This window comes from Lissotriton vulgaris, chromosome 9, assembly GCF_964263255.1.
Source record: "Lissotriton vulgaris chromosome 9, aLisVul1.2, whole genome shotgun sequence".
Lineage (NCBI taxonomy): Eukaryota > Metazoa > Chordata > Amphibia > Caudata > Salamandridae > Lissotriton > Lissotriton vulgaris.
Genome location: NC_141697.1, coordinates 261,550,488 through 261,562,947, shown reverse-complemented (window position 1 = coordinate 261,562,947; position 12,460 = coordinate 261,550,488). Strand labels below are relative to the sequence as shown.

The 12,460-nt window shown below is 46.5% G+C and overlaps 1 protein-coding gene across 1 annotated transcript in view; it reads left to right on the top strand.

Annotated features, from left to right (window-relative positions):
* Positions 1 to 12,460, top strand: part of NEK9 (NIMA related kinase 9) — a 341,543-nt gene that overhangs the window by 114,428 nt on the left and 214,655 nt on the right. The window contains exons 9-12 of the mRNA XM_086937511.1: positions 8,923 to 8,973; positions 9,235 to 9,427; positions 10,019 to 10,163; positions 10,290 to 10,490. Of these exons, the coding sequence (XP_086793637.1) occupies positions 8,923 to 8,973; positions 9,235 to 9,427; positions 10,019 to 10,163; positions 10,290 to 10,490 (590 nt within the window). The remainder of the gene's footprint in view (positions 1 to 8,922; positions 8,974 to 9,234; positions 9,428 to 10,018; positions 10,164 to 10,289; positions 10,491 to 12,460) is intronic.

Below are 12,460 nucleotides of genomic sequence, written 5' to 3'. Positions count from 1 at the left end.
GCTCACGTGCCCTTCTTCTGTTTCTCTATTGCCCCCGACTCTTTCTCGGAGGCCGTGCCCGACATCGAGCGCTGCCGTGATCTGGACCTCCAATTTTCTTTGCTCCGAGCTTCCCGGGAAGACCTCGCCCGCGCCTCATCTTGTTTGGAGTATGAGTCCCACCCCGGGGGTGAGTGTACCCTCACCGGGCTGATTTCATCAGTCCATGAAAACACCTCCTCTGGGGAGTCAAAGAAGTGGGTGCGGGATTGGAACACAACCCGCAGACGGGCCGTATAAAGAAGGGCGTACTGTATTTTCAAGTCACGCAGCTGCGCCTTGGCCGCCGTAAAGGACTGGCGTTGTTGTTGCACCATACGGGTATAATCCGGGAAGATCAGGATAGTGTGGTTTTCATACCGCAGTGGTTCCTTCGCTCTGGCCTGTTTCAGGATCACATCCCTATCATGGTAATTGAGGAGCTTAGCAATCACCCTCGCGTGGCTTTTGCATTAGGGCACTGTGCGCCCGTTCGATAACAAAGCTGCGGGATAGAGCATCTGGCGGCATCCAGCTCTCGAGCCACTGCCTTAGGAAGCCCTCCATGTTCCCCTTCTCACAGCCCTCGGGCAGTCCAACAAAGCGGAGGTTGTTGCGCCTGGTGCGCCCCTCTGCATCCTCCACACGAAGCGCCAATCCCTTTTGGACAGATTCCAGGCTGGCCACTTTGCGTTTAAGAGTCACTATGTCGTCTTCTGCTCCAGATATGCGCGCCTCGGCCTCAGTGATGCGGGAGACCGCATTCCGCAGATCCTGACTGAGCAGTGTAACATCCGCCCCCACCGCTCCAATCTTTGCGTCCAACGCGTCCCGGGACTGAGTAATGGCCGCCATTAGTGCCGCATTGTCCGGTCCAGCCGCCTGAGGCCCCCGCGCTGCCCCCTGGCCCCGTGAATTTGTCAATCGGTCCGTGCTTGGGGCCTCCCCCACCACCCGCTCCACGGGTCATATCTGCCCTGCTGCTTCAGTGTTTAGGCCTGCCGCAAATCCTCCGACTCGTTGCCCACGACTCCACCTATGGGCTCCCTGCGGCCCGATCTGGCCTCCGCGTCGTCGGGTAGGGCACCCCGCTGCTATGTCGACGGTCCCAGGTCGGCCCCCGTCAGCGTGGGCCCCCCCCAAACACTTCTTCTTCACCAGCAGTCGCGCGGTCCACCGGGGCCCCCAACCGTCTCCACTAGCCTCCGATATCCGCAATCCCTGTTCAGGTTGGGAGCCAGTCAATGGTCATATCAGGGGGGCCCCGGGGTCATTCATGTGCGTACCTTGAGTCTGGGAGGGCCAGTGCCCCTGCGCTCCGCTCTCTCGGCCGTTGTCCGGGCCCCTGGCGCCCCACGCCGACTCTCAGCCAGCGTCCACCAGAGCCGGGCCCCAGGCAACTCCCGGAGGTTGCCGCCGGGACCCGCGAAAATCGAGGTCCCCGGCTGCAGTCGTCTGTGTAGGCCTCACTCCCGGCTATCGATGCTACCAGGGTCTCCGCGGGATCCCCAGCACACCACTCGCTCCGTCTTCGGGAGACCCACTACAGATCCAGTGGGAGGGCCGCACCTCTCCGTTCCGTCTCTGAGAGCCGCGGCGGGGAGCCCGGGCGCCTCCGGGCGTCTCCAGTCTAGACGCGACCTCCTGCCTCCACGGGTCCACCAACACCTCCAGGCAGCCCCAGTCGGGTTGCGACCTCCTGTCGCCACAGGTCCACCGTTCGCCATCCGTGCCCCAGGTGCCACTTCACCCTACCATCCGGGGTCGCCAAACTAGAGCGCCCCCGCTGCTGTGGGCCCAGTAGGCCGTATCATGTCCGTCCACCGGCACTCGGCCATACGGCTCAGCACCGACCAAAAGAGTCGCCGACGAGGGCCCGCTGACCTCCGCTACTAATTTCCACCCTCGGGGTCACTCCTGGATGAGGGGAGCAGGATAAATTGACGGATAACTAGCCGGCGGGACGGAGCTCAGCTAAGCCGCGTCCGCCATGTTCAGCGTCCAAGCCACGCCCCAACTCTAATTGATTTTTCTGTTCCGCCTTTCACATTTTCCTAGTGCCAAGACGCCTCGGCAATAATGCGCTTTATAAATATCTCAGTCAGTCAGTCTCCATGCGTGAAGATTATGTCAGCAGCTACATGTATTGACTTGCAGACCAGAGGCGGTTGAAGTCATTCCTGTGGCCAAAACTCCGATCACTCTCAATCCAAACTTTATGTTCTCCTATTTGTTTTTCTTTTTTTTAGCCCAGCAATCCATTGTGATGAGCACAGTAAAGGGTAATTTGTTGGCTCTTTTGGCCTTTCTTGTTTACTTGACCAACATTTTTGGTTGTTACCAGCTGTAATGCATTTTATAAGACTTATAACTCACATATTTCTTTCCATACCAATTGTTATGCTTCAATGGGGTATTAACTTGGTCTTGATATTTCTCATGTGCACGCCTTTTAATCCTATGCACAGTTGTGCCTTAAGGCTGTTGACGCTTTTTGCAATTATGTCTGCATGCCACAAGTTAACTAGATGTGCTTTCGGTGCAATTGCAGTACATCACCTTCTTTTCAGCAAAAGTGTTGAGGGCCCAGGCGGCTTTCACAAGGTTGTATTACTCCCTTCCATGTAGGCCAATCCAGCACTCTGCCAGCATTTTTTTATCTGCCTCAAACTTCGAAAGAGGAAGTCTCTCTCAAATGCATAGCTCCTTAGAGAACATTGTGCTTTACATTGACTGCACAGAGTAACATTGTTTGGATGGTCTGTTCTTTGTGGGGTTTTCTGAGGCAAAGAAAGGAAAGATGGTGCAAAAGAGGACCGTGCCAAGGTGGATTGTCCTGTGTATCTAAATCTGTTACTGAATAGCCAAAAAGCTGCCCTCTGAAGGTGTGCGTGCCATTCCATAGCGGTAGGGGCGCTACAGTGGTGTTGGAGAGAAGACTGATCTGAGAGTTCTACCAAGCAGTGACATGGGGTTAGTTGAATTTGGCCTAAAAACTCTTATTGCCTTGACTGTCCGTTCTGGGTAGAAGGCCACGTCACCATCTTGGTTATGAAGGACATTTTGAGTCGACTTTGGGAGGTACTACCATAGTATATATTCTAAAGGTGAGGAATCTGCAGTTAAAAGAATCCATTAGACGGACAATTTACTCTCAAGAAGACTTGTTTTGGTAGTTACTCTGTCTAAATGCAGGTTCCTCTTTGCCCTCACACCTCCCTGTTCTGTGGAGTAGCTTCTTTGACATCTAAATAGGGCCCACGTTAGAAATTCAGCACACTGTCTCCGACAAATGAGAAAGGTACATGAAACATAGAGAAATGTGCATCAAAAAAGCATCTATGCATAGGGGTGGCACTTAAATGCAGCTCCTCTCCTTCACTTCTAGGGCAGTAAGGAGTCAATACTGACCCACACAGTGCCCACTCTTAGCATGTGGAGCATTGCTGAACAATTGTCCAGGTCCAGTCTGACACCTGGGTATATTTTAACTCCTTTGCTGCGGGGGGTAAATCCCCCGCTGTGCTGGGGGGCGGGGGGCGGGCACAGCGCCCGCATGCTCATGACGAGCTCAGCTCGTCATGAGGCACGGTGCTCCGGTGCTCATGACGAGCTGAGCTCGTCACAGGTGCACCCGTTCCCGTGGAAAGCTCCTCACAGCAGGGGAATTATCCCCGCGTGTGAGCGTTCCACGGCTCATGGCAAGCTGGGCTCATCATGAGCACCGGAGCACCATGCCTCATGACGAGCTCAGCTCGTCATGAGCATCAATGGTGTTAAAGGTGAGGAAACCGGCGTTAGATTGAGTATTTAGCAGAAAGAGCATTACCAAAGGTAAGTAACTTGTTATTTTAGCACAGTAGTACCGCTAGTGGTCTCTTTGATTTATTTATTTTAAGTTTTGTATAGCGCAAACATGACCCAGGTTGGTATCAGAGCGCTTTACATATGTTAGGGTATACAAATGAAAGTGGCAAGGTGATATAAATCATGGAAAAGGTGGGACAATAGACAGCGGGAGCAGGATGAAATTGGAGAGTGCAATGGAAGCAGGATGAGTGAAAGCGACAAGTAGGGCAATATAGATCAAGAGCATACCAGACAAAAACTGTCATTTTGAGTCCATAGGAGAAAGCATCAGGTTCAGTGCAGAGTTCATTAGAAGAGTTTATTCAGTAGTAGAGTTTTGACTTCCCTTTTGAAGGCAAGAGTAGAGGGAATCAGACTTGTTTCCACTGGAAGGGAGTTCCAGATTCTCGGGGCGATGCCAGAGAATGTGCGATTGTAAGTTTTAAGCTTATTAAATTTCTTGGGCTTTAGCAGCAGTGTGCTGGTGCTCCTTGTGGACCTGGAGCCATCCGAAAGTTCCAGCTGTTTGTCAGGTAGAGTGGGGTGTTGATGTGAAGTGCCCTATGGGTCATACATGCGATCTTTAGTTGTAACCTAGCTTCAAAGAAAGCCAATTAAGCAATTTAAGGTCCGATGAAATGTGATTGTACTTCTTAAAACCTGTGATGAGTCTAGTGGCAGCATTTAGAGATGCTCTGATCGGTGCTAAACTGAGTTTCAGCAGACCGCAAAGAGTCGCACTGCCAAATTCAAGTCTAGAAATGACAAGTGCTTGCAACGCCGATTTAAAGTCATCTTGGAGAAGGGAGGGTTTGAGTTTTCTTAGGATGCTGAGTTGAAAGTTTGCTCCTTTGGTCGATGATCTGATGTGTTCTTGCATGTTTAGGTTTTTGTCGAGCACAACTCCCAGTGATTTAGTGAAGTCCGCTATATGAGGTGTGCAGTTGAGGACGGTGAGGTTACAGAGAAATTGCAACACAGTGGGGGGGGGTTTGCCCAGCGGGTGCAATGAGGAGAAGTTATGTCTTGAGGGCGTTTCATTTGAGATGGTTGGTAGTTAACCAGTTCAGGTTTTTTAGAAGGGTTCCGTTGAGAGATTTGATGTCCTCGTGGGAGGAGATTTTTATGTAGAGTTTGGTTAGTCCGCATACATGTGATATTGGATGTTGGAGGCTTTAAGAATTACAGTGAGTGGTTCAAGGAAAAGGTTGAAGAGAGTGGGGGAGAGTGAGGATCCTTGGGGGACACCAAGTGGGCAGGGCCTCGGGTTGGAGAGAGACTGGTTGGATTTGATTCTTTGTGCTCTGTTGTGGAGGAAAGAGGCAAAGCATTTAAGGACCTGCCTGATAGCCCCATTCTGTGTTCCAAGAGGAAGAGTGGATTGTCATGTTTGACAGTGTCAAATGCCAATGATCGAGCAGAATTAAAAAGCAGGTTTCGTTTTGGTCAAGTAAAGTGAGAGCGTTGCCCACAATGAGTAATGGCTGGTTCGGTGCTGTGGCCACTGCGGAAACTCGATTGGAATAGGTCGAGAAGCTGGAATTGCTCAATGTGTTTGCGAAGTTGCTCATGAATACATTTCTCCAGAAGTTACGCCATGGTCGGTATGTTTGTGATTGGGCGGTAGTTGTTCAGGTCAGCAGGAGCAGCCAAGGGTTTTTTGAGGATAGGGAGCACTAGGCCCGCCTTCAAGCAGTAAGGGAGCCCGCCTTGAAGTGAGGCGTTGATGATTTTGGACCAGACGGGTGCTAGTGATCCTATCATTTCTTTAAAGAAGTTAGGGGGGAGGGGGGTCATTGAAGTGGTTTGAGGGTAGAGAGAATGTTTAGGATGGTAGAGTCATTGAGGGGAGTGAAGTGACTCCGTGTGGCATTGTTTTTGAGTGAGAGACCTTGAGGGGAGGGCAGGGGTGTGGAGATAAAGGAGTAAGGAGAGGGGGAGCGAGTGAGTGCAGCAGACCGTAGGTCTGATTCGATTTTGTTTGTCTTTTCAAGGAAGAATTCAGCCACTCAATCGCAGTTTGGTTGCTGGTGTGCGGGCTGCTGAGAGTGGGTAGCGGTGTTGTTGGATTGTGATTTAATAAATTCAAAAAGTAATTTCGGGCGATTTTTGGCTATGTCAAGTTGGTGTTTGAAGAAGTTGGCTTTCACCCTTCTAATGAGTTTGTTGTATCTACTTCTTTGGGATCTTAGAGTTTTTAGAATATCTGGGGAGGGAGAGGATCTCCACTTGCGTTCAGCTAGTCTAAGACTGCGTCTTTCTGCATTTAAACTGTCATTGAACCATAGCTTGGATTCTTTTATGGGAATTCTTATCAGTTGAAGGAGAGTCCGTATCATTTAAGGCGGATAGCATGGTGGTGTTATAGTGGTCAGTGAGGTCGGGAACGTCAATCATGGCCGAAGGCGGCGGGAGGGAGAGATTGCAGTGTTCTATGATCTCCTTAACGCTTGTGTTATGGAGCGATCTTTTCCAGTGCTTTAGTCTGCGTGGTTGAGCAGAATTGTGGTTCCAAATTTCAGGTATCAGGAAGTTGATGAGATGATGGTCTGACTGTCACAGGGGAGAATGGATTCGAGATGAAAGGAGTTGGGGTTAGAGATGATGAGATCAAGTGTCGAGCCTAAGTTGTGGGTGGGGCCGTCGCAGAATTGGGTGAGAGACAAGTCGGTAAGTAAGTTTTTGAGGGTTGTGACAGCCTGATTGTGGGGGGTCATTCCAGTGGAGATGGAAGTCACCAAGGAAGATCTGGGGGGAGTGTCGGCCCTGGTTGGAAGAGATGTTTTCCATAACTTGTTCAATTAGATGGAGGTTATCTCCTGGGGTGTGGTAGAAGATGTGAAGGCTGCATAGGGGTCTGTGTGAACTGGTGATATCTATGGAAAGGTTTTCACAGGAGGAGGGATTAGCTGAAGGGGACTGTTTTGCTGGGAGAGAGTTGCAGAAGAAACAGGCAGTGCCAGTTTCTTAACTCAGTTAAGTCTGATCATGTTGTGACTAGGAGGGACTAATAGGTCAAGGATAGGGCCAGAGGAGTCGTTGAGCCACGTTTCCGTGAGTTTAAGGAGGTCCAGATCTTGGGCGAGGATGAGATTAGTAAGGTCTCTGGCATGTTTCACTCTTGATCTACAGTTAAGTAACACGCTTTTCAGGTGTGATTTGTGCAGGTTGTGTAGTGGGGATCTGCAAGAGGTTAGTGATATTTATGGAATTTGTGTTGAGTCTGGGCGTTCTATGGGGGTTGAGTGTGATGGTTCGGATGGGATCCGCGTTGTCAAGTTTAGGGAGTGTTGTGTTATGTGCAATAAGTGAGGGTGTTCGAAAGCAAGTAGCAGGGCCTGAGGAGGTCGAAGGAGGAGAGGAGTACTCACGGAGCAGGGAGAGAATATCCGCTTCTGTGTATGGAGAGGTGTCCCCAAAGAGGAGGGAGAGAATATCAGGTTCATGATATGGGTTTAAGGATCTGGCAGGTCTAGATGGGGCGTTAGGGTAGGGGGTGGTGTTCGAATATTGAGCAGAGGGTTTCAAGAGGATCATATGTCAGATTTCAAATGTTGGCAAGGTGGAAGAGAGATGGGGGATCTCAGATGTGGACATGATGGGAGAGAGATCAAGGTTAGGTCTTCAGTGGCCTTAATGATGGCAGTTTTTAGAGTTAGCAGTTCATGGTTTATAGTCTTGAGTTTAGAAGTAGGATCTGAGTGTGGATTATGGGTCACACAGAGGGGGGAAGGTAGGTTGGTCAATGGAGAGGGGGGAGGGGGAAGTGTTGGCGAGGTGGTCGGAGCGAGGGAGAGCAAGTGCACTGTGATTATTGGTCAAAGTCTGGTCAGGTTGTGGAACAATGGGTGAGTTAGGGGAGCCCGGTGTCAGTGGAGCTATGGGCCAGTGGGTGTTGATTGGGTTAGGTAAGGCAGTCATTAGGCTGGGGTTCGTCAAAGAGGGATAAGGGACCTCCTGAGAGGGGGTACAAGAAGGTTCATACCAGGACTGAGAAAAGGAGTCGCTAGGGACCAGAGACCTTTTAAAGAGTGCAAACCTGTCATTAAAGATGTACAGGCTGCGATCAGTGGCCTGAATAAGAATAGTCCCATTGTTGTATATGGCCATAGTGGCATTTGCTCTGAAGGTGGGAGATCAAAGGTCGCATCCCATGCAGGAATTGTTTTGTTAACGTGATTCTGAGAAGGGAGTGGAACGTAGATCTTCACTAAGCTCTTCTTTTAGTGTAGAAAATCAAGTCGCTAGTTAAAGAACCTTTTTTTGGGCAGAGGTAGGGGTCAGAGATGAGTTTCTGGATTGGCTTTGAGGAGTCTGTGTTTCAGAGTTTTGGTCGCAATTTATGGAGAGGTTGTCTGGATAGTTAATTTTGTAGCTGTTTGGACCAGACTTTTCAAGTCTGGAGTCCATGTTGCAATGTGAAAAAGTAGACTAGGAGGAGAGTGCTTGTTATACGTTTTTAGGCGGTGGTGTAGAGGTGGGAAGAGTTTAGTATATGTGGTTAGGCAGTGAGTTAGGAGTGCGTCAGAGGCATGCTCAGCCCTGCAATAAAGCTCCAACAAAGGCACTCAATGTGTTGAATACATGGCATTTATGGAAAATACACTATCCGAAAAATGCCTGCAAGCTAACCTGCAAAGGAATGCATTACCATTCTGTTTTACAACTGATTTGTATTTTGACACCAATGGTTTCCAATGAGTGATTTTTGACTATTCAAAAACCCGTAGCTCCTGGTCCCCACCAGGCATTTTGATGAATATTTTTTTCATTACATTTTCCTTCTTGTTACTAAAATGGTTTCAGAATATTACTATTTCGTTGCTTGACTTGCATGTTAATTTGGTGCTGCTACAACACGTTTGGTGTTTTTTCTCTAATTTTAGTTGGTCAGTTTGAGCCACAGCTACTAGGGCTAGCCTAGGTTCCTTCATTGAAAACTGCATTTTAAGTGGAGTACTGGATTGTGTTACTTTGTGCGAGTTTATCCATTGTAGTCCCCTAGTTAATAAAGTAATTTTTCACCTACTGTTTTTTTTTTCTTTTAATTTTCAGGGAAATGGAAGAAAAGGTTTCCTTGCTGAATGGTCCAAGCAAAAGACTGAGGTAATATGTTGACATATGTAAAGGTATCTTAGTTAGCAGACCTGTTAATGAAAAAAAAATGTTTTTAAAAAGATTTTGAATTGTGAAAAAGTCAGTGAAGGGGCACGTACTAGTATGAAGTTGGGTCTCAAGGGTGATGGAGGGTTATTTCAAGTGATTATTGACATAATGAATGACTATCTCATGACAGTGGAGGATGTTTTTGGATTGCTCTGATTTAAAGGTTTTCTTCCCCACCTCTCCTAATGACATTAATCACAGGCCCGGTGCAGTGAACGAAGCTCCCATAGCTGTGGTGACGTCACGTAGCAGCGAGGTGTATGTCTGGGGAGGTGGGAAGTCCACACCTCAGAAACTTGATGTCTTTAAAGGGGGCTGCCAAGCTCTGCAGGTCTGTGCTGGTAACACCCACTTTGCAGTTGTGACCGTGGAGAAAGAGCTTTACACCTGGGTGGTAAGAAGCAGCCGCATCATGCTTTGATTTCTGTGGGTCAGTTTGAGTGGCACAGGAAAAGGTTTGGGACAAAAATGAGCATGGGGTGGCATGGTAGGATCGTCCTTTTTATTTCCACTGAGAACTGAGTGAAACACATCTTTCCTGGCTGTAAGAACTCTACAACACAGGGTGATTAACAAGTTAACAGAGGCAGTGGAAAAATTGTATGTGTTTGAAGGCGTGGGTACTTTTGTAATGCACTTGGGTGGGTTTGAAAAGGAGGTCACATAAGAGGAATGAAAGAGATTTGTACTTGTTCTGTAAGGACCTTCAAAATAAGTATGTTTGAATGGAGGTGATTTGGGAATGCTGGTGAGGGTAGACTTTGGGGGTAGGCTCTCCTTTTAAGATGAGGAGATGGTGTCTAACTGGCGAGGGGTGTGATTGCTGGAGGGGCACTGATAATGGTTTAAAAAGGTGAACCTTGAATGAGGGAGGGACTTACTGTGAGTGTTTTCAAGATGTTGTTGGGAGAATGCATTTCTGTTAGGACATTTAGTTCTTCTCATACAGCTTTGTCACTATGCCTGTGGCCTCCTTGTCTTAAAGAACATGCAAGGAGGTACCAAGCTACATGGACAGCTGGGACATGGTGACCGAGCCTCATACCGGCAGCCCAAACATGTGGAGAAACTGCAAGGAAAGGCCATTCGACAGGTGGCGTGCGGGGATGATTTCACAGTCTGCATCACAGGTTGGTTCTCTGAATAGATATCTGTGAGGAAGGAACATGCCTGCATGCATTTTTCCACTCTCTTCAATCAGCCTCTGGTAATTTTGTTCAAGGTTGCTTCTCATAGAACTTTTTTGCTTGCTGCAGATGAAGGACAGCTGTACACCTTTGGATCAGATTACTATGGCTGTATGGGTGTGGATCAGGCTTGTGGCTCTGAAGTGCTCGAACCACTTCAATTGGATTTTTTCCTTCTTAACCCTGTGGAGCAGGTCTCATGTGGAGAAAATCATGTGGTAGTCCTGACCCGAAGCAAAGCAGTTTACTCTTGGGGCTGTGGAGAGTACGGTAAGTGATGTCTTAACTGGTTGGTGTGTTGCACTTCCATTACAGGCATGGCTGTGCTCAAAGTTTGTGCAGAATTCAGATTATATTCCTTGTAGTTTGGTTCCGTGGGGCTGGTATAATTGTTTAGAGTGTACATTTAGTCACCTTCATTTTAATACTGTTATGCAACATGCATTCTATATATATATATATATATATATATATATATATATATATATATATATATATATATATATATATATATATATATATATATATATATATATATGTATGTGTATATATATATGTATATATATATATATATATATATATATATGTGTATATATATATATATATATATATATGTGTATATATATATATTTTTTTTTAGATTTGCATACCTTGGCACCGAGTGGTTTGATATACAATAATCTTCCAAAGGTTGAAAACAACCTGTAGGTTTGATGCTTTGAAAGGAACTCCAAAAAACCTCGTGTTTTTTATTTCTTTGTCCAGCCTTCTCATTTAGATGCGAAGCTGGTGCCGCGCCATGTGTTTAGCATTGAGAATTTGAAGAATATTTTCAATGGCTCGCTAGTTGACCGCAAGATCATATTCAGCATTGTGTTCAGCGGCCAGCTAGAACTATGTTACTGTTACAAAGCCTTGCAAAAGCATGCTTAATTGGGATTATGACCATTGTTTGCAGGATATGCATGCTTATAATGTTTGCTTTCTGACCATACGCCTTATGAGAACTCTGTAATCTGGATCTTAATAACTTGGTGGAAAATCAGGGCAGCCGGATCATCTTAAGGCTTTGGAAAGGAACAGACCGTTTCATCTTCATCTATGGCTCATGGACTTTACTTCCCTGCAGGGTTATTCACCTATTGGAGATCTTGTCCTACAGTGTCTCCTAATTTTGAGGAATCCACCTTGGGAGAGCCATTGTCAAAGGTGAAAACTTTGCATCTGGTGACAATCCTTCCCTCCTTCTGCAATGCGTTTCATAGTTCTCTCCACAAACGTTGTCCTTGTAATTTATTGCCATCAGCTTCAAATATTTGCATTACAGCTGAAGTTGATGCCATCAAAATCATCTTAATAAAAGGCTCCAACTCCCAAGGTTGTTCTGTTGGGGCAGGTTTCATGGTCTGCAATGGTGACCTCCATATCAAAGACTTCAGCATCATTGGAAAGGAGAAGCCAACATTGCCACCTCTAATTATACTTGGAGCTCTACGACACAGATGAGAATGAGGAGAAATCACCTAAGATTACATGACCTGGAGTTGTTCAAATGTTCTATTGTATGTATCCGGAGATTGCTTGGAGAGATTACTGCTAATACTCAATTTGATTAAAGAATCCTGTGAAAGGGATCCTCACCAGTAGAAGTACATTTCCTAGTATTAATTATAATTACGTATTCAAAATGCAAATTAAAAAACAAATACAAGAAGAAACCAAGTACATTAAGATCATAATTGATCATCACTTAACAATGACATTTCACAGTCGCTGATAACTCACACGGCGACCCATCAAGATAAAATTAACTTTTAATAACTAAGGAAATGGGAGGAACCTTAAACAGAAACTAAAATTGTATTTTTTCTAAATGTGACTTTGCAGATCATTTTGGAGGTAAAAAAGCAAATGAATCTAAAACTAATGTTATTGGTGTCGGGCATTTACACTGTGTCAATTACTGAACAAACTCCATTTTCTTTGTATGTACAAGTAGTATTTAGACAGTGCTTTGAGACACAGGAATACAATGAGAATGTGCAGAAGTCTTTTTGGGTCTGATTTACATAAGTGAAACTATGTTTCTTGACTTTTTAAATGTTAGTGCCCACTTACTTCCAAGATATCTGTTTGTGTAAGGTAGAATCGAAATTTGCCTAGCATAGTAACGGTAAGTTTCAATTCTATTAAGGACACGGAGGCGAGGATTATGCTTTTCTCTCTCCGCTGTTTATTCA